The sequence below is a fragment of the Nelusetta ayraudi genome, unplaced genomic scaffold (genome assembly GCF_046127955.1).
Source record: "Nelusetta ayraudi isolate G7.1 ecotype Tasmania unplaced genomic scaffold, CSIRO-AGI_Nayr_v1 ptg000008l, whole genome shotgun sequence".
NCBI lineage: Eukaryota > Metazoa > Chordata > Actinopteri > Tetraodontiformes > Monacanthidae > Nelusetta > Nelusetta ayraudi.
Genome location: NW_027466058.1, coordinates 684,725 through 705,014, shown reverse-complemented (window position 1 = coordinate 705,014; position 20,290 = coordinate 684,725). Strand labels below are relative to the sequence as shown.

Genomic DNA, 20,290 nt, shown 5'->3' with positions numbered 1-20,290 from the left:
CTAACCTGCTGCTTCCTTTTCAAAACCCCAATTTAAGTTTTACTGTATTGGAGGAGTGGTATTGTCTTCAAATATTGACACGTGGTGAAAAAAATCATTACCTAATATTTCTAAGCACAAGTAAAAACAATTTAATGGCTGTAAACACTGGTCTTAACAATGGATTTAGATGCTATTAATAGTAAGTATTTACAATTGTTTCTAAAAATGAGTTTAATGGACGGCATAAGGACAATTTAATTATTAAATATGACCTCTGAGCCATGGGTGCATTCACATGTTACACCCACGAGGACCAGAAGCATTCTTCTTTATTTTAAAAAAATATATATTTGCTACTAAAATATAAGCCATGTTGTTTTGCTAAGACGTACACGGAGAGGTTTATCAAAAAATAATCAAACCAACTTATTATTGAACATGCTAAAATATTTTGTCAAAACATTAATTGAACATGAAACATTAAGAAATAAAGCCAGATTTAATTGCTTGGCTCACATTTATTGGTAGAAATATTAAATAATGATTATTTCACCATTCCTAACTGATGATGGATGAGTGAAAGAGTTAATTTTGTGCGGATTATTGCAATTTGTTAATATTCTGTTAATGACAAAGAAATAAACAACACCTAATTTTTCCCTAACTGCCATGTCCATTGTCATCTCCCTCTGTACTTTAAAAATGCATAGGCCATCTGCGCACTCATCAGTGCAAACAAAGCTTGGCTAGCTGCCCTCCAGTTGAATGCCTGCCAAATATGGCTGCCTCCAGGCCGAGTTCTTCACTTGTATTTACGTTTCCGTGGGGCTCTGCTCCTCTCACGGAGTCTGCGTGTCATGCTTTGTGCTTCTGTGGATGAGAGGTCCGTCCTTGCGTGAAATCCCGACCAAGAAACTCGGATCAGTAAACAGGCTGACGCCATTTGTCCTTCTGGCCGGTACCGAGGTGAGGTAGATCACGCGGCTGGTTTTGACTGGAATTTCTCAAACTCCCTTGTTACATTTTCGAAATTTTTGGATTCGAAAGTTGAAAAAATCTCCACAAATCTTTACAAAGCAAAGAAGTCTCAATGTGGGGAAAAAAATTGTACTGTAGATAAAATGTCGATAAGACTCCTTAAGTGTTTCAGGGTCTCATCAATGATTATGAGTCTTTTTCCAGGCACTTCAAGGCCAGATAGAAAAAAAAAGTGTCAAAACGGTCCTCCCACCACAGGGGGAGCTACAGTTCTCTACACGGAGCTCTCATCTGGCCTGGGCAGCAGCTGCGTGTGCTTCCTTTTCTCCAAGATCCTGTTGAGCTCCTCGGCGAAGGGGTTGCATTGCGGCGACGAGTTCTCGGAGTCGTACTGCCGCAGCAGCACGTAGCTGTTGCCGTTGATCCTCCTCAGGACGCTGGGCAGCGTGGCCGAGAGCCCGGCGCCAAAGTCCGACGGCGGGGAGGGGAGCGGCGGGGTCGGCGGCGGCAGGGGGGGGGCCGGGGGCGGGGAGTCCTTGCTGGTTAACGTGTGACCCTCCCCGGGGACGATCTGCAGGAAGCCGCCGTCCAGCTGTAGGCTGCCGTTGCGCTGCTTGGGCCCGCCGTTGCACGTGCCGTTGCATGTGCCGTTGGAGATGGTCTTCAGCTCCATGTGGGCCGAGTTCCTCTGCTGCTTCCGGCCCCTGCCGCACCTCTTGCCGCACGGGTGGGCGGCGGCAGCGGCGGCCCGCAGCGAGTACTTCCCCCTCGTGCCAACCTGCAGGCAGAAGCCCACGTAGGCGAGGACCACGGCGAGGACGAAGCACAGGCTGCCCAGCACGATGACCAGGGACAGGTAGATGGCCTCCATGTTCCGGCTGTAGGAGCGCGCCGGTGGCGAGGGAGGGTCCGGGTGCAACTCCGTGGGTACCTCTGAGGACGGGTGCTCCCCAGGGTCGGGTAAGGTGGTCCACATGAGGTTGTGGTCATCAGGCGACTCGACAGGCGGCGACGGGGGCAGGTCCGGCCGGACGGCGACCTTGAAGGAGACGACGGCGACCCGGACGCCGTTCTCCACGGCGTGGCAGGTGTACAGGCCGCTCTGCTCCTGCTGGGCCTCGATGAGCAGCAGGCCGTCCGTGCCGGTCCGCCAGCCGGAGTTGAGGCCGTAGCCCTGCAGGTCGCCGCCGTCCAGAGTCCAGAGAGGGGTTGCCAGGTTGGAGCTGAGCTCGCACTGAAGCAGCACGTCGTCGCCCACCCGCACGCTGCGGTTCCGCAGGACAACGTCTGGAACGGTTGGAAAAGACAAGTTTTAAAAAAGACACACGATAGGTCCCATTTATGTATTCTTCATCCTAAACTCTACTAGAGGAGCACACCTGCATGGTTAATAGCCAGAGAACAGCCTAATTAGCCATATGTTTACAGCCTCCTGCAAACACTTTTGAGTTTTTAGTTGCCAGCGGGATGCTTTGTTGTAGCGTCCACGTTTTGGAAGAGAGCAAAAAGCAGGTCGGCTGTGAGGTGACGGCACAGGTTAGAATCAACAGCTGGCTGAGGCCGCTGTAGAGATTTGGACCTGCAAATGTTTGCTGAATAATAGCTGGCCCTAAAATACCAAAATTGAGCACAGTAGGGCATTATGGAGGCATTGACTCCGACTACAGGTGTTTTAATTCCCCATCATGAGATTACCTCGGGACAGAACAGTGGGGGATGGGGGGGTAAAAGACTGCATTTCATCAGAGTGGAGCGGTAAAGTGAGAGAAGAGGTAGGCCTGCCTGGAATATCAAACAGATTTATCTCCAGAGATGGCAAAAATGTGATTAGAGGGAGGGGAGGATTTTGAGAGCACGGTGTGCATAATCAACTTTCAAAGAGGCCTTCATGCCATCTGATGACAACTTTGCCACCTTTCAAGTCCCGCCTAACATTCTCCACTTTCATCATTCGCTGCGTGAAATGCAACTTTTTTTACGAAGGTAGCGGCAGTGGGGGGGCGGACCGGATTCCTTCCTACCGTCGTTCACGTTCTCGCATCCCCTGTTACCACGCTGGATGTCCTGGATTAGAGACGATCTGTGAGAGGAAAGACAATTTATCAGCGCAAATCTGTCGTAATAATAACAAGACACCGCAGTGAATGCTTAGGCTCTCTGTTTTTCTCTTCTTTAATAAGTCTCATGGACAATTTCTAATTTTAAAAAAGTAATATAAACTAATATATCAAATACAGCGCTGCACACAATGTTTATCAGCAGCAGCAGCGTTTTGATTACGCAAACAGTTCTGGGAGCTGACACTGTGACAGGGCACTGTGATACTTGAGTCAAATCAAATCAAAACAAACACACAAAAGGGCACCTGCACCTCCTAAATCACCAGATCCAATCCCACACGCACACACACACGTATACACACACACACACACAATATCAACACTCACCTGTCAACCTGTCCCATTACGTCAACACACTGGCTTCCGTTCCAGGCACAGTGGGGGTCCCTGGCAAAGATGCAGTCGTAGCAGGAAGTGTATCTGTGACAGTTGGAGAAGGGAAGCTGCGCCACACCCGACGCGGTGCCCACGTACACGCTCGCCTGGGGAGGAGGGGGGAGAAAAATCGATCTAGACGCTGAAATGAAAGAACCTTTTTCGTGCCGTTGACGGTTTGACGCGCTACCAGTTTTCCAGATACGAGGACGCTGGTGATGGGTTGCTGTTCGTCAAAGACCTGAAGCTCCTCGATGATGTGCAGCTGACCCTCCACCTCAACCGCTTTATGTAACCAGCCGTCGTCTGATTGAGACACGGAGAGAAAAATATGATGGTAATTATTTCACTGCGCATTGACAAATGCCTGAAATGCGTATTTTGTTTTGAAGGACAGGCAGCACTGCTGAAAGACAGATTTATAAAATGTATTCTTTCCATTCTGCATACAACTAGAGGACATTTCGGTGCTTGTGAGGTGAATTAATACGCACCTGTTCCCATGTACATCACATGGTACGTTTCTCCATCCATGCCTTGGATGGCTTGCACGGCCATGTGCGTGTAGTCGGTGGTCCTCCGGAACAGAAGGGGGCGCCGGTCTATGGGCTGAATATGCTGGGACATCAGCGGATGCCTCCTGACAAAGTAGAGCACCTCGTCGGGCAGGGCGGTGGACACGTTGATGCCCCGGGCTCTCAGACCGTCCGTGATACACTGCGGACAAACGAGACACGTGAGCTGCAACCAGGAAGTCGTCAGGAAGTGGACGGGATGGGGGACGTCATCGGGATTTAAGGCAGGAAGCAAAGCGGAAAAAAGAAAGTGCAAGGCTGGAATATGTCTTTTCAAGCAGCCAACAATGAGCCTGCGTGAGGTCAGCAGCCGCGAGTGCGACTCGGCTCTGCGTGCACCTGACTGAGGGAGCGACATGCCCCGCATCTTTTGTCCAATTTTCCAATGACTTCAGCCAAACCCTGCTAAGAGGCTTTCATGCTCCAAAATTAAAAACCCTGACTCTCGCCACTGCCGTTTAACCGAAACGTTAAAACTAAGTCCTGCAAAGCGTAGAAGTGACACGGAGCTGGTTGAATGCCTCGTCCCGCTACCGATGCCACGGCCGCGGCTGGCGCACTAAGCCATTGTCAGCCGAGCTGCGGCTGGAGTTAATCGGCGTGAAAAATTGGCTCCAGTGACATAAGCTGATTGTGTTTTGAGCCTCTTCCTTGAGGCTGCCACTCACACTCTCTGTTATCACACCCCCCCCCTTCCATCTCTTCCCCCGACGCCTCTATTAACGGACCTCTGAATCAGCTCGCTAGTGTGCATTCTTTGCGGACGGCGAGGAGTGAATCATTTCTGCGCCTGTGTTTAAGAAAGAGCGCAGCAGTGTTTACCGTTCCCGGCCGCGGGTCAGGGATCTTCCCGCTGTAGTCCTTCCACTCGGAGTCGGAGTCCTGCTTCTCCATGTAGGGTCCTTGGAAGGCCTCTTGGACTTCAGGCAGGGTGAATCGACACACTGCAGACGCCTTTACGTTTTTCCTTGAGGCAGGAACACACAAGCACAAGTGCAGAGTGAGAACATAAAAAAAAAAGAGCGGAGCAGGAGCTTGAAGCAGTAACAGCAGTAAACCCGGAGCTGCCACAGGGACTGCAGTGGCTGTGCAAGTAACTCCCCTCGCTGAGAAGATGGAGAGAGACAAATGAGAGAAAAGAACAAGGGAGGGAGGAGATGAGAAGTTTTCCATCACCTGGAAGGATAGCAGGGAGGAGGGAGAGAACTACAAAACAGTCTCAGACAGGTGTGGAGGGAGCCAAAGAAAGAAATGGTGAAGGAGGGTGATCGGGTTCCTTATGTGTTCCCACGACTGCCACTATCGATTTTTTTTTCTTTTTGCTCAACATCCATTGCTCAGCCAAAACACAAGCGGTAGCAGTTCTGTCGTTCAGCAAAAGCAAATTCACAAGTTTTCTACGTCGTGTAATCCGACTTATTTGTTCTTTTTAATATAAAAAAGTGCAATGTTGCCAGGTTGCAGTAAAAAGAGTCCAGCACAAGATCATATAATACTGAAATATCAGTCAGTTGCGGCTACAGTCAAGGCCAACCTTCCATTATTTTACCCTGCCTGACACATTAAATAGAAATCTTCCAACTGCTGATATAGGAATTTGTTTTGATTGTGAAGCAGCTGCAGGAAATGTGTCTCTGTAACGGCCCTCATTTCATGAAAATGAATGGACAAATGGAAACATTATGGCTTGGGTGGAATTTTTTCAGCAGTATATTTCTCAGTGGGCAACAGTGGTGAAGGAAGCAGCGAAGGTTACAGGTGACATGTTCTACACTTTCAGAATCTCCCATATGTCCCACTTTACTTCTGTCGTTTAGTAATTTCATTTTAATATTCATAGGTGTTTGATTGGCTCCACTGGAAACCGAGTCAAAAATCACCAGTTCAATTTGCCTGCTACGCTGCATGATTCATCTTGGATTAGAGTGCGCTTCTATTTAGCATTTTTAAATGCATTTTAATTCTACGTATCTATGGCTACCTTTATGACAACACCCCCGCCCCTCCACCCGCCCATCCTCCTATTCTTCCAATCAAGCATGTTCCTGTCTCAAACTATTCCATTCAACCCCTCATCATTTTTCCCCTTGCCCTTTGCTTTTCATCTCAACCCTTCCCGTCTGCTCCAGCTGCCTCCACGTATTGATCGGCACCTTTCATCTCTGCCTTGCTCATTTGCACCCGCGGGCGCTCGCGACACTCACCACTCCAGTCCGAAGATGCCGTAGAAGAGCGTCTCCTGCGGTGCGCGGCCCGGCATGACGAAGACGCTGCGCAGCATGTTGAAGTGGAAGTCGTACTCGGGCAGGGAGCACATCAGCCGGGCCTTGAGGAACGACGTCCAGCGTTTCTGGAGGGTCAGGCGTCCTCCCCGGTCGCCCTGATGGAAGAGAGATGGGAGATGAGGCGGGAGCGGGGGGGGGGGGGGGGGTCATATGAGGTAATAAAGAGATGACACGCTAATCCCTGAGCTCAAGGTGGCGCACAAGCTTGGGCGCACCTCCTGCACAGTGCAACAGATGGCATTGGGCTTCCATAGAGATTCATTTAGAAGGGGTAGGTTATTGCTTCTCTGAATTGTCAGGTAAAAAGTGTCTGTGTGTAGCGTGCTTTATATAGTCCCCCAGTAGACTGCAGCTCACCCAAGGTAAAAAAAAAAAGGAAAAAAAAAAGAGTAAGTTTCAAAAGCAGCAAATTCTGATTCCCACACAAGTCACTGTAACGTATTTCTTTGTTTGCGAAAGAGAAAAAAAATGCGTACATGGGAAAAAAAGCGAGAGCCGCTCTGAGCCGCTCCCCTCTGCAGGTTCCACCAGCGGCGCCAAGGATATTACACCTCGACAGTTTGTCCTCGCTCTTTACGAACCTCCCCCTGCGGACCGGGGAAAGTAAATCGTTCACACTTCAGGCAGCAGAGGATGCCGTCTCTCCCCTGCCGTCATCCATCCCTCTTAGTCCAGTCAGCACCGACTCCAGGTCTCATTCATCAGCCTTGCAGTCTCCTCCTAGAACCTCGGCCAGGTCTATCCGCACGCATTTCTTCACCACTTCCCACAACACTTCAATCCATGCTCACGCCTTCTCCTCAGTTGCACAGAGGTTTAGGAGCTGGCAGAGCAGCTGGACGGCTCAGATTTCAACTCTGGAATTTTTGCTCATCCATCTTGCCGACTTCTATTTGAAAGTTTTGGTCTGATTCTTTAATTTCAATGGGCTACCTAATCGATCAGTTTCGTTGAAAACTGCTGCTTACTGCACTTCAAAGCTCTGGAGGAGGAAGATGAACAATAAAACGGGAAGCAACTTTTGCCCTACTTCCTATATTGCACTGACAGCAGTTTTAGCAGATGCCAATGACCTGTTCACGTCATTAGGAGGGACAGAAAAGGGCAATGAAAGCTTTTTTTGCTGAACAAAACAGTTTCTCTTCACCCCTGATTCACTTTGGCAAGAGTTTAGGGTCAACACCGTGGCACAAACCGGTGATCCAATGAGCGGCCGCAGCCTGCAGCTAATGCTGAAAGCATCTTGACGAGAGTGACAGGACTAAATCTGATTGGTTCAATAATGACAGGAAAAGGTTCCTTTGGCCTCCTCTAAGCAAACCCTTTGTGATGAATGTATGAAGTAAATTCAAAAAGGTTTTTTCGACATTTACTCACTTTACAAATTCGAGCCACTCGTGCCACCCGGCTGTGACTGTAGGTTGTCGTCTGCTCCTGGCTCTTCTCAGTAAAGAAGAAGTATATTTTATCGTCATCGCCGGTGCTGCTGCCTGCGCTCTCCCTCACCAGCGCAGAGCCCACAAAGTCCGCCTCTGTATGGGGGAGGAAATGATGCAATGGTTCTGACTGTGGCAGGGGCTGAGATTAGATTGTGTAAAAAAAAACAAAAAACAAGGAGGTCCAAAGCTGCTCCTTCGCTGGATGACCTAACACCCAACTGCCTGAACATGCTACAGGGATTATTAATTAACTTACCGTTGAGCCAGCGTGTGGGGGCATCTTCCGTCCTGAGCATGGGGGACGGGGAGTTGCGGCGGATGTCCGGAAAGCTCCTGAACTCGTACTGAGAGGCTGTGAACATCTGCTGGTCTGAGAGGAAAAATAAAACCATCAGAATCTACTGCATCTTCTGGATTTTTAAGAAAATATGGCCAACATGACTTAAAGGACTTACCAACAATAAGGGCTGTGTAGCCTGTTGTTGGGCCATAGGGACATTTGTCTTTGCCCTCCTCAGGCTGCGAAGACATCACAAACCTTTCCTCATCCTGTGAAAGGAGAAGTATTTGGCAGTGAGCATCGAGATGTCTCGGCTTATCTTATTTTATCTTATAAAAACGTGACGAATCAAAGTGAGATTAAAAAAAAAAGGGCAGAGAACATAAAACTGACTCTGCGCTTTCTATTAATAACTTCACAGCAATAGATGAATAAAGTATTTGGGAGGATGCAACCTGGAAAATGGACAGCACGTGTGCTTCCGTAGTGAGAAATGAGCATTGAACTGTGTTTAAAATCACTTCAAATAAATTAGCGTTATGTTTGTTGATGTTAAGAAGTGACTTACTATGTAAACACAGAGGGGTCCAAAGGCGTAAGTCCCACACATGTAGAGATGCGTGGAGTTGAACCGCTGCAGGAATCGAATGTGATTAAAACACTCTGTCTGGAAGAGGGGAAAAAGGGACGAGAGCAACAAGAGAGAGAGAGACAGAGAGAGAGACAGGGAGAGAGAGAGAGAGAGAGAGAGAGAGAGAGAGAGAGAGAGAGAGAGAGAGAGAGAGAGAGAGATCTCACTGTCAGGGAACAACAAATAGCAACGCATCGGAGAGAAGTGGCCGAAACGAGATGAAAAGAGGAGGCCGAGGCGAAAAACATTAACAAAGTCCATACCTTATTGTCTTTTCCCTTGAGCTGACACTGACGCGTTTGCTCGGGGGAGGCCTCCCACTCAATCTAATACACAGCACAGGATAGACACACAGTGGGAGAAAGATGGATGGTTGTTTATCGGGTCTGGCAAAACCCCAAGACAGATAGAAGGAGGAGAATATATATATTCTGCCTTAATCATTTACATTTTCAATATTTTACCGCGGCTGCACTCACTGCTTTTGGCTTAATGTCAGGATGTCACCACAGAACAGCAATGACTCATGCGTGTGAGAAGGGGATTTCAGTATCTGCCATCATTTAGGGATTAGACCCGGCTGATCAGACACATTTTTAAAGTGTGAAGGGGCTTCACACCTGTTGTCTCGTGCGGGGGAAAAATACTGAGTGCACGATTTGCTTCTCATCACTCGACACGCGTGCATGTTGACGATGATGTGACGATGATGTGACGATGACGTGTGTTTGCACAGCTGATTATTGATTGAAGGCACAGATGTTGCATCGGTATCACAAACATATAATTAGAATTTCCCCTCTTTGAAATGATGCCCTTGTTCAAACTGCTGTTGGAAGCTCATTGCAGAGTGAAGAAACTGCAAGTATGACAAACACAAACTTCTCTTTGAATATAAAACAGTCGCGTAGGAACGCAGGAAAATCCTTTTAAACTCTCTTGTGTGGATAACAGTGTGGATATATGTGCACTGGTAAGCCTACGTTATGATGTTTAGCAAACTAATAACCGCTTTATTCAGAATTCAGTTTGAGGAGAACGCATTCTGTGTTCGCATTATAAGCTTTTTGTCTCATTATAAGTACGTTTCTGCAGAAAGAGCTTCCTGCGGTTTGAATGTAATGTGGATTCCTGTGAACACACACACACACACACACACACACACACACACACACACACACACACACACACACACACAGGGAATAAATACTCGTGACTAAAAATGAAACACTGTTGCCTCCCAAAGTTTCTGCCTTGTGCGATGCAAATGAGGCCATTAGAGAGTTGAAGGTTTTGGCTGCCGAGGCGCCGCACAACGCCACCCCCCCACTACTCCACAACATGGGAGCAAAACAAACTTACGGTGAGACCGGTGCTGGCTGAGACGTTCGAGGCGTCGAGAGCAAAGGCGGCGCCCCGGGCCCCGACGTAGAGACGGCCGCTCTCAGCCTCCAGCAGCATGGTGCTGTAGTTCACAGCAGAGGACTGGAAACGCCTGCAGCCTTGGAGACCTGAGGAGGGAGGGGGAGAGACCGGGTGCGTTTAGGTCTTTCTGTGAGCCTGTACAGCTTCCGCTGCGCCTTCTGCATGACATCCCGTATTACTGCTGTTTTGAATGGAGGATTGACGCATTCAGCGGGAGCAAGTGCTGAATGACGACGACTCTGTTTAACCTTCTTTTGTTGAGCGCCTTGCCAAAGAAGCAGCCTGATTCATGTGTTTGGCCACGCGACGGTGCCATTGATTATAGCTCCGTTTCTATGGGAACAACAGAGGGCTCACAATAACACCGGAGAAAAGAACGCATCCTCCGTTGACGGACTGGTCTTCCAAGTTACTCCGGGAAATAACTAATTCATCCTTTCTGGAGCAACAGAACTGATTAGAGTGCGCAGACCATCCAGCCATCTGTTTTTTATTCTATGTGAAACTTTGAACAAAACACAAAGTCAAAAGTGCACGCTGGTGGAGTTTCTACACATATATCTCCCCGAGTGCCTTCAGAGAGTCTACCAATGAGTATAAAGTTATTGCCGCCAGGGTTGAGCCGGATAAAAGCAAGGGACTCTTCAATTAAACCTGACAGGACGAGGGGGGGAAAAAGGCATAATCTTTCATCTGGTGAGATGGATTCCTTGCTGAATGAGTGCGGAACGTCAGTGAAAAGAGGTAAGCGGCCCTTAGTCTTTTATTTTCATCGCCCAGGACTCTGGGATTCTCTTTTCAGACTGATAGACTGACAGAAAAACACACCTTTTAGATTTACGTAACCTTGTATTTAGACTTGATGGAGATTAAATGAATAGCGCCAGAGACGTGCTGATTTATGAATAATATTCCTTTTTATGTAGACTGTTGGCGACAACCAAAGCTCTGAAAACCTGAACTGTGAAGTGAGGGAAAGAAATTACTTTTGGATGAGATGACTACTTAATGGAGATAACAGCACTGGAGCCCAGAACACTCTACACATTTCTACACTGACATGTTGTACATCCATCTTGCCAAACTTCAACAGAAACCACTTTCAATCAGTCTAACAATCTTACGGAAACTGGTTTTCTTGACCAATCAGCTGAATTAAAGATGTGGAAGTCAAGTAACAGTGTATTTTACTTTGTACCAACCCCCAAAAAAAACAACAACAAAAAAAAAATCTATTTCCAAACAAGCACGAAAGAAACTTTGTACTGTTTATTTAAGTAGTTATGCAATTTGTAACGTGACTGCAGCACGGCAATATGCTAATGGTAAAGCTGCTGTGTCCAAAGTTTAAAATAGATGTATTTCTTCGCAGAGCACTGACCGGACATCGAAATGCCAGGATTATAAAAGCAGGGAGATTATGCTTATCCTTCACAGCTTTACTGAGGAAGAAGATAATAAGGAAAGCCAAACAACATTGGGCTTCAGAGATCCACTGCTACTTAATGTGGTTTCTTATGCTTAGAGGTTTACTTTTCCCCCCACCCCCCCACCCCCATTTCCATGCCCCCTGTCTAGTTTTCATGCATGTGTTTGACAGGAGAAGATACAGACGAGGTCCACTCAGTAAAGACCCACACGCACAAAAGTCCAAACACACTCGGCAGGCCTGTCATGAAGACTATTTGCCGCAGCCACGAGGGTTATGTAAGTTTTTTTAAACATTGGATCCGTCAAGGCTGCACTTAACTCGAGTAAACAAGACACCGCAGTCAGACACACACACACACACATACACACCCACACACACACACACACACACACAGGCGCACGCGCGCAACCTCCGGTCATGTCACAAGCGCGACGGCATCGCCACGAGACAACTGGAGTGTGGTCAGATGGTGTTGTCACTTCTGCAAAACGAATTACACCAGGCCATAATTGAATGTCCTCCCGATGCATCTAATGCGACAAACGCAGAGTAAGCGCCGTCAGCTTGTTTGGCAGCCGCTTTTCAGGCTCACTGGGGGGTGAAGCAAATCAGCATGGCTAAAACACAGAGTGTGGGGCTTCCTGCAACCCCGCTCCTGACGGCTGCGTGCTTAACGCGTCGCTATCATTAAGATTCCTATCAGCTGCCGCAAAAACACAAGTGCTCACTCCGCCGCCAGCAGCAGCAGCAGCAGCCAGCTCCCATCCCAACCTGCTCATGGGTAATTGGGTTGCTACTCTCCAAATTCTCTAATTCTCAGAACGAGGAGGGAGAAAAACCTGTACGGGTTTTTTGGAACAACAAGTTTTCTGACGTGCCGTCCGGGGTCAGTGCGATACAGCCGAGACAGATTTCCTGTGGCGCAATCCCAGGAGGAAGACAGCTGGAGCTGGGAAACTCAAAACAAGTGCGATAGAGCGGAGGGAAGAGTATAATCATCGGACGATATATTGTCACTTAGTTGACGAGATCGTTTGTGAACCTGCACGTCACCAAAAGTCATGAAAGGAAAAGAGCGGCGGCGGCAGCAGCGGCTCAAAAAGGAGCCCAGAAGATCCTATTTACTGAGCAAACACACATGGACCTTAGCTGATCAGCACAGTACACAGTGTTCAGGGACACACGCAGGCATGCACACGCACCCGCTGAACCTCCAGTCGTTAGTTTGGGCTGTGATGCTAGCCTCGAATCCCAATCATTGTGACTGATGTCGCAAAGTGTGGAAAAAACACCCGAACCAGTGTGGGCAGAGAGAGCATTAGAATTCTAACAGAGGATTGAATCGCTTTGCTTTGTTTGGCTGCTCAGTCCCTGAGCACCAAAATCCATCAGATCAATAAGAGATAACAACCTTCCTCCCACTAACAGTTGACATTGTAATAAAGGTAAAGAGCATGGGTGCGTGTGCGTGCATTTGCCCGTCTGCATGTGTGATTCAGCAACCCCTCGTGGCTTGGAGGCTCTGCCCTGAGGTTGCTTGGAAACACAGAGATTAAAGGGATTACTAGCAAAGTTTGCATATTGAAGACTCCTCATCGGGAGGAGACACAGAGGAAAAAAGTAATGGCAAGGTTAGGGGATTAACTGTTGAAAGTGCAACCTGACGAAGAAGCGAAGAAGTGAGTGAGGGAGGGTAAAGGTAGAGGGAGGGATGACGGGAGGAGGAGGAGGAGGCGGAGGAAGGGGAGTGGATGGGAGAGTGATGGTGCGGAGGAGATGAGTTGTGTGGGAGGGCCCATGGGCCGCTCCAGCCCTAACAGAAACTGAGATAAAGTTGTGTGTGCGGATGTGTGTGTGTGGGAGAGAATGGATAATAAGAGTCAGCAAGAGACGTATTGTAAGAGAGGCAATGTTTAGAGAAAGTGGGGGAGGGGACAGAGCCGCAGGTCCAGGTGAACGCCTGAGAAAATCTCCCCAAAACACCTGCGTGTCGATGCATTAATGAGATTGCAGCTTTAAGGTGAGGACACTATGGAGCGCGAGAGGAGAACACTGTACGCAGCAAGTCTTACGCCACACTGTAACGGTTGTCATGGTTACGGTCCTACGCCTCTACCTACAGGGTGGAAGTCACTGCACAGCGCAGGGATGGGATCCGGCAGTCTGTGAGCTCTTCGCTGCGTCTCCGTGGCACCTCGGCGCTCTGAGCCGCGGCGACGGCGTCGCTCATGCCGAGTTAACAATCAGTCAAGGTTCACCCATTTATCTCCCATACCCGCTTTCTCCTGAGCTCAGGGTCGCCCAGCCCAGCTGTCATAGGGCGAAGGCAGGGTCACGCCCTGGACGAGTCGGCAGTTATCATTGGAGGACGATAACAGAGTAGGCAGAAGTAAGACTGTATAATAGACCAAAAGGCGAATGCGTTAGGATTTTGAGTGAGAGCTGTCAGGGGGGAGTCAGTGCTGAATAGAATGGCAACGCGTAGATGAAAAGTGGCAGAACTAATCAGGGTTTCTCTCCCAGGGAGGAAGCTGCTCAGTGTAGGGAGTTGTTTAGAACGCAAGTCAAAAAACCAAACCGGGCTTGTTTGCTCATCTCAAAATATATGCTTTTAGAAATAAATGAGCACGCAAGCATTCAACTTTATTGTTAGACCATCATCATAAATCAGGAAATATTGGACAAGGTAGTGCTCCGTGCAACAATATAGTTCTTAATGATAAACATTATTTGGCTTTACTTTACAATTTGAAAAAATATTTAAACAAATTTGAGCTTTAAAAAAACCTACCAAAACAAGTTTATGGACTATTTAAATGTGTACTAAGTCACCATCCTGACTTGCATTATTTAAATGTTTTATTTTTAAGCCATGTTTGAAGAACACTTTGTCACACAATTTATGTTCTCAGTAAACCTTTGTGCATGTGCGAAAGAGAAAGACTGTGCGTGCACATGTGTGTCCATGCTCACCACTTCTCAACACCGTGACGCGTGGAGTCACATCCAGATCCAGGGGCGTTTTGAACGGGTAGCCAGCTGCCGCACAGATGCAGCAGATCAGAGGCAGGAGCCGCAGCGCCAGGGATCGAGCTCCCTGCATCTCCGCAGAGTGCCTCATGGGACTGTACGTAGTCTCAGGCCGGGGCGCACCCACCGCCAGCACATCCACCTTACGACTCGCAAACACACACACGCAGTCACACACCCACACGATCTGACAAAGCCTGGCAGGCAGGCAGGCAGGCAGGCAGGCAGGCAGGCAGGCAGGCAGGCAGGCAGGGAGCCTCTAATGATGCAGTCGAATGAACCTGTGGACAAATAAAGGACACATACAGAAGGAAAAGTGTTACTAGGCGAATCAACACCAGCAGAAAAACACGCAGCAGCCGAAGATGTTTACCAGCTGAACTAATTATTCTTTTTTATACATGATTTTGAAGGGAACAGTTGAAAGAATAAGATTGTAATGGAAAATAAGTATTCTTGGCATCCCGTGTAATCTGTTATGTCTCACTGTATAACCGTCTCGAGACATTCTCCTCGTTGCCCGACAGGGTGAGGCCACTGTATGTCTTCTCGAGACATTCTCCTCGTTGCCCGCCAGGGTGATGTATTCGTTGTTTTGTCTCCTCTCATCCTCCCCTCCTCCTTCCTTATCTTATCCCCTCCCAGTCCACTGTATAAGAGACCTTCTTCCTCCTTCCCTCTTTGTACTTGCACTTGCATTCATTTGAGCTGTTGCACTTGTTGCGTCTGTTCTGTTGGTTGTACTGTGCTTGTGCCTCGGAGCTCCGATCTTTTATTTTCTGTTCATTAAATTACTTATTCTCTCAGTATTCCTGCATCGGCATCTTCGCTCGTTTCCACCACAAGATGATTTTTGCAGAAGGCTGCAAACACAGCAATGTGTTCTGTTTTTTCATTCAAGGCTCTTGTGGACTGAGTGGAAAATTAAGTTCCAACATGTAAGAAATATATTGCGCGCTTTAATGAATAAGATTCAACAGATGCCACATGTTAATTAGTACACATTTGATTCGACTATTTAAATGAATGGTACGGTATGGTGATTAATTTAACAACTACTGGTTGCTCCATCTTTGCTCTGTGACTTATCGCAAGGCTTTGAAAAGTCAAGAGAAGTTCAGAAAAGGTAGGTTAAACCCCACAGTTCAAACACATTGTCAAAAAAAAAGTTGATATCTGAAGGATGACGACAGAGGTGTGAAAGAGACACAAAGTGCGATGGCTCAATAAAATATCAGCGGCCTTATTCTGGATTATCTGTTCCGTGAGTTCCACCGCCCTGCCGTCGGCACGCAGCGTCGAGTAGCCGAGTCCAGACACACGACCCACAAAACTCTCCCAAACCAAACAATGACTGTCAAACAAGGCTGCGTGTCACAATCGCACGCAGACACTTTAGGATCAAACAGGCGTGTGTTCAGCAACGAGGACAGACGGCGTTGGAAACCAGTTCAAACGGTGGGCGTACCTGAGAGGAACCAGATCCGCCGGAGGAAAGAAAGAAAGGTTACGTCATTGGCAGGCGTGCATGCGTGCATGCGCATTTGTGTTTGTGCGTGCGTCCACAGGTGTACTGCATTGTGAATGTCAATGTTGTTCTAGGAGAGAGATGAGGGTAAAGAAGAGGGGAAGGAAAAGCGCGGATGTTTGTGTGTGCGCGTCCACACACACACACACACACACACACACACACACACACACACACACACACACACACACACACACACACACACACACACACACACACACACCAAAATAGCCTTGCAAGTACTAGCACTCAATCAGTTTTACTTGACATCTGTCTCTTGACACACACTCTGTGCCTCTCGCACTATAAATATTTCACCTCTTTAATGCTACACCGTGTAAACAGTGCAGCTCAAACATTCACACAGCGAGCCTCCAGTCCAGCCTGGAAAAAGGTTGGATATCCACGTCCAGGCAGCCGGCTGCTTCAATCTCATAAGTCCAGGACGCAGACCGGCGGCGCACATCGAGGAAGCGAAAGCAGTTCACTCTGTGTTTGCGCTCCTGCAGTCTCTCGGGGTTGCCTGACAGCGATTAAAACAGCCGGCTGGGGAGCTGCATAATGTAACAGGCAAACACAGCAGCATGCAGGTGTGAACAGCAGGGAAACTGGCGCTGACCGTGTGTTTAACGGTATGGTAGAAACAGTGAGTCAGGGAATCGTTGTGTCTACACAAAGATATTATAAGCTGCTACCCACTGATCCACCTACCAGAGTTTTCAACCTGCTACTAAGGTGGGCCTAAGCATCCAATATGGACCTATAGAAAACACCTGAGTGCACGTTTGGAAAAAGTGTACATTTAGTTGAAGCGTAAAAAGGACTCTTGTTGAATATAAAGGAAGCGGAGAGTATAATCAGCTGATAAATTCCTTACAAACTGATGCAGCATTAAGATTAATTTCCTTTCTGTACTCAAAACCTCCGTTGATTATTCTGCAATACAATTCTAACTTAAATCTCTCAAGCCAATGCATAATCATTGCCAGGGATAAAAAAAAAAAAAGAATTGAATGGAGAGGCTATAAATAATATTTGCAGCACAGCATCTATTTTAACCAGCAGCTATATGAGCTCGTTCCCTGTTGAGCTTCTGTTTGAATAATCAATTTGAACACACTGAATTACAATGAAGAATTGGTTAAGGGTTTCAGAAATACTCAGTTGATATATGGTATGTAGGCAATAGATGTGATGGAAGACTAACCAAGGAAGTATATAAGTGATTGCGCTACAAACTACATTGAAAACTGATCATGAAGTAGAGAAAACATTCTACAAGAATTTCCAAATGTCACTGATATAATTCTCTTGATATTTTATTATCATATTTATGTAAATTCAACTGAACAGACTTAGAAAGCAATCTATCAGCATCATACATAAATAATATACCAGAATATTGTTTTTTTTTTACAAAGTATTCATAAAACAATAATAATATAATAAGCAGTAAGTAGAAAAATCAACAGTTTCTATTTTACCGCAGACATCAATTTAAATCATAAATACATCGACTGGCTTTCTTCCTTCATGACAAATTTGATTTGATGCATTTATCATTGCAGTAAAATGTTGGCTTTCACAATGCGCCTCCTCCTTCCTCCTTTCAAGCCTGTCAGGCGCTTCAAACATGTTCCAAAGCCCTGAAAGACATTTCTACTCTCTCCATGCAAGGCAGCAGAGAGGGTGCTCTGTGGGTCCCTTCGAAACCAACTCACTCTAATGGGCTGTCAGTCAGTGAGTGACATTTGTGCCGATATGGTTTTGTAACGCCAGGAGAGCGTCGACTCAGGTTGAAAATGTTTCCCAAAGAAGTGGTGAAAGGGAAAAAAATGTGTGAGAAATAAAAGCGCACCAGAGACAAAACTAGAATCACGGCAGAAAGTCCATTGGCTGTAACTACCTCAACTGATCATGGCTTGCGCTGAATACCCAGCATGCTCTGTGTTCAGCCCTTTTAATGAAACACTGCGCGCACCAGTCAAAACCTTTGATGAAGTGTTTCCAAAAAGTCTTGGCATCACCCTCCCTAATCTGATTTTCCATTGAGGTCGCTGCCAATGTTTGTCCCATGGCATCCATTCACATGATCAAATTTTATCAGGCCGTTATTAAGCGTCCCTGAACCTGCCTGAACAGCGGCAGGACAGTGACGGCCCTGCCAACAAACAATTACTGTGCCAAGCAACTCAAATCTTTCTGTGTTTCCTTTTTCTTTTTTTTTTTTGTTGGATGTGACAAGTGGTAGAAAAGATTACAGCCGACGCCATTCAGCTGTGTCTCAATTGGGACACAGGCTACTTTAAAATTCTTTGTTTCAAAGGCAGACAAAAAAGGAAACAAACCAAACTGAACTCTGGTTGTTCCCCGGCTTTATGTATAGTGCCGTCACTTTCCCAGAGGAACACTAGGAACTCATCTTAACACTGGGCCTTTTCTGACGATATGAACAGAGGGAGTGAGCAGTGTCAGTGGAACACTGGAGGATCATAGTTGCTGACTACCATTTAAAATTAATGTGTGTATGAGAGTAAAGAAATGTTGAATTTGACAAAGGAAAAACTTGTTCCATCAGTTTTATTGCCATCATGGTGTAAATGGAAACACTAAATAGGCCAAAAACAACTTTAAAGTACTTCCAATAAACGTACTGCGTGTTTATGAGTGAAAGGCCACCGTCACAGAGGTCTCTATTGATTGTTGGTCTATAAGCTTTACTTCTTGCTTCCTGCTTTTCATAAAGATAGCCATGTCGCCCTTTTGTACTGTCCTAAATCTCAACGCAATTTCTTAAGACAACAACAATAAGAAAAAAAGAAGAAAAAAAAAGAAAAGCAGGCTTGAAAATAATATCATCATCATAATATCAACATTCAAAACAGCCATTTCTAATCTGTGCTTCCAGTGAAAACATGTTAAAGGGTTGGACAGCATTACGAAATCAATCGGGGGAGTAACGCAAGAGGATATTGTCTACGTGTACGACGTTAATGGCACTACGATCTTTGCCTATCCTACGCTTCCATTTAATTTCCTTATCACAGAGAGCTGGCAAACGAGATAGTGCCCAGGTGGATGAATGGTTTCGTTGTTTTGTCTGAAAGGACAATGATAATGATTGGATCACGGTCGTGTTACAAAGACCGTCACCTGAGCACAGCACTGCCACCGTCAACGACCCCAATCCAGAGGTGTCGACAAGTTTTACTCAACAATCGTAAAACGGCACCGCTGCTGTGTGACGTCGGCCGGGTTTCGAGGAACATCACTGTTGTTCACACTTCACACGACACTCGACCAGCAGTGGCGGCCTCACGTGGGTTTTAACGCATTAATGCAGTAGAATGATGAGGAGGAGAAGAAGAGGGCACAATGCGATTCGGTGGTTGATTTTTACACCACGCACAGAAAATGAACAAACAAGGTTTTCAACCAATTGGTTTACTTAATCATCCACACTATACCTGTGTGATTTTATTTTTTCTTTTGTCAACGTACGGAGTTGATTCACACTGGCGCGTGTATCCTGAAATTTGTCCCCAATTTTAAACAAGTTTAATTTGCAAAGCTAAGATACAACATTTATATTAGATTTTTTTTTCTCTCTCTAAAACAAAAATGCGGTTGTCAACCGACAGCAACTGAACAACGTATGGCGTTAAAACAAAAAAAACAAAAAACACAAAAAAGTCAGCATGCTACACGACAGGTAACCTAAAGGCGTTTTCCGTGTGTAGGCGGTGGTCAAGAATACTCCCGTGTGTCTTACCGGAACGACTTTGTCCACGATACAATATCCACGTTCATTTCCTTGAAGCGCAGGGCAGTTAATCCCAGTGGACTTTAAACGGTGCTCACACTCAAACTACGGTCCGGCGAGTGACGCGCCGCGAGCGCCGACACGAGACTCCCTCCCTCGAATCGCTCGTTACTTCCCTCGCTGCTCATTGTGTGCGTCACAGGTGGCTCTCACTCCCTTTCTCACTCCCTCCTCCCACCAGAGGAGACTTCTTCCCTTCGCTGCCCACCGAGTGAGCTCAAATTCGGGGCACTTCGGTGCCGAAAATGTGGGGCTTTTGTTGAGACTCGCCTCGGTTTGTCGGTGAGTGTCGCGCTCTTACCGCCACAGCGACCGTCCCTGCGAGGTAAACTGAGGGAGGAGAGGAAAAGGTGTACGCCTGTAACCTGTCCCGTTCAACCAGGCAAG

General features: G+C 47.0%; 1 protein-coding gene across 1 annotated transcript; it reads right to left on the bottom strand.

The window, feature by feature from the left end:
* Positions 1 to 188: 188 nt before the first annotated feature.
* Positions 189 to 20,236, bottom strand: LOC142883536 (semaphorin-4G-like). Its single transcript, XM_076018482.1, has 15 exons — positions 19,853 to 20,236; positions 14,496 to 14,833; positions 10,028 to 10,176; positions 8,929 to 8,991; positions 8,603 to 8,701; positions 8,210 to 8,303; positions 8,011 to 8,124; positions 7,693 to 7,847; positions 6,235 to 6,410; positions 4,853 to 4,997; positions 3,950 to 4,172; positions 3,646 to 3,761; positions 3,408 to 3,562; positions 2,982 to 3,040; positions 189 to 2,247 (listed from the first exon to the last, which is right to left on the bottom strand). The coding sequence occupies exons 2-15, from the start codon at positions 14,641 to 14,643 to the stop codon at positions 1,235 to 1,237; spliced, it is 2,709 nt and encodes a 902-aa protein (XP_075874597.1). The 5' UTR covers positions 14,644 to 14,833; positions 19,853 to 20,236; the 3' UTR covers positions 189 to 1,234.
* Between the last annotated feature and the right edge of the window lie 54 nt (positions 20,237 to 20,290).

Coding starts and splice junctions, on each gene's coding strand:
- LOC142883536 (XM_076018482.1), bottom strand. CDS start 14,643: ATGAGGCACTCTGCGGAGATGCAGGGAGCTCGATCCCTGGCGCTGCGG. Junction 10,177..14,495: donor CGTCACGGTGTTGAGAAGTG/GTGAGCATGGAC, acceptor CTCCCTCCTCAG/GTCTCCAAGGCTGCAGGCGT. Junction 4,173..4,852: donor CTGACCCGCGGCCGGGAACG/GTAAACACTGCT, acceptor GTTTGTCCGCAG/TGTATCACGGACGGTCTGAG.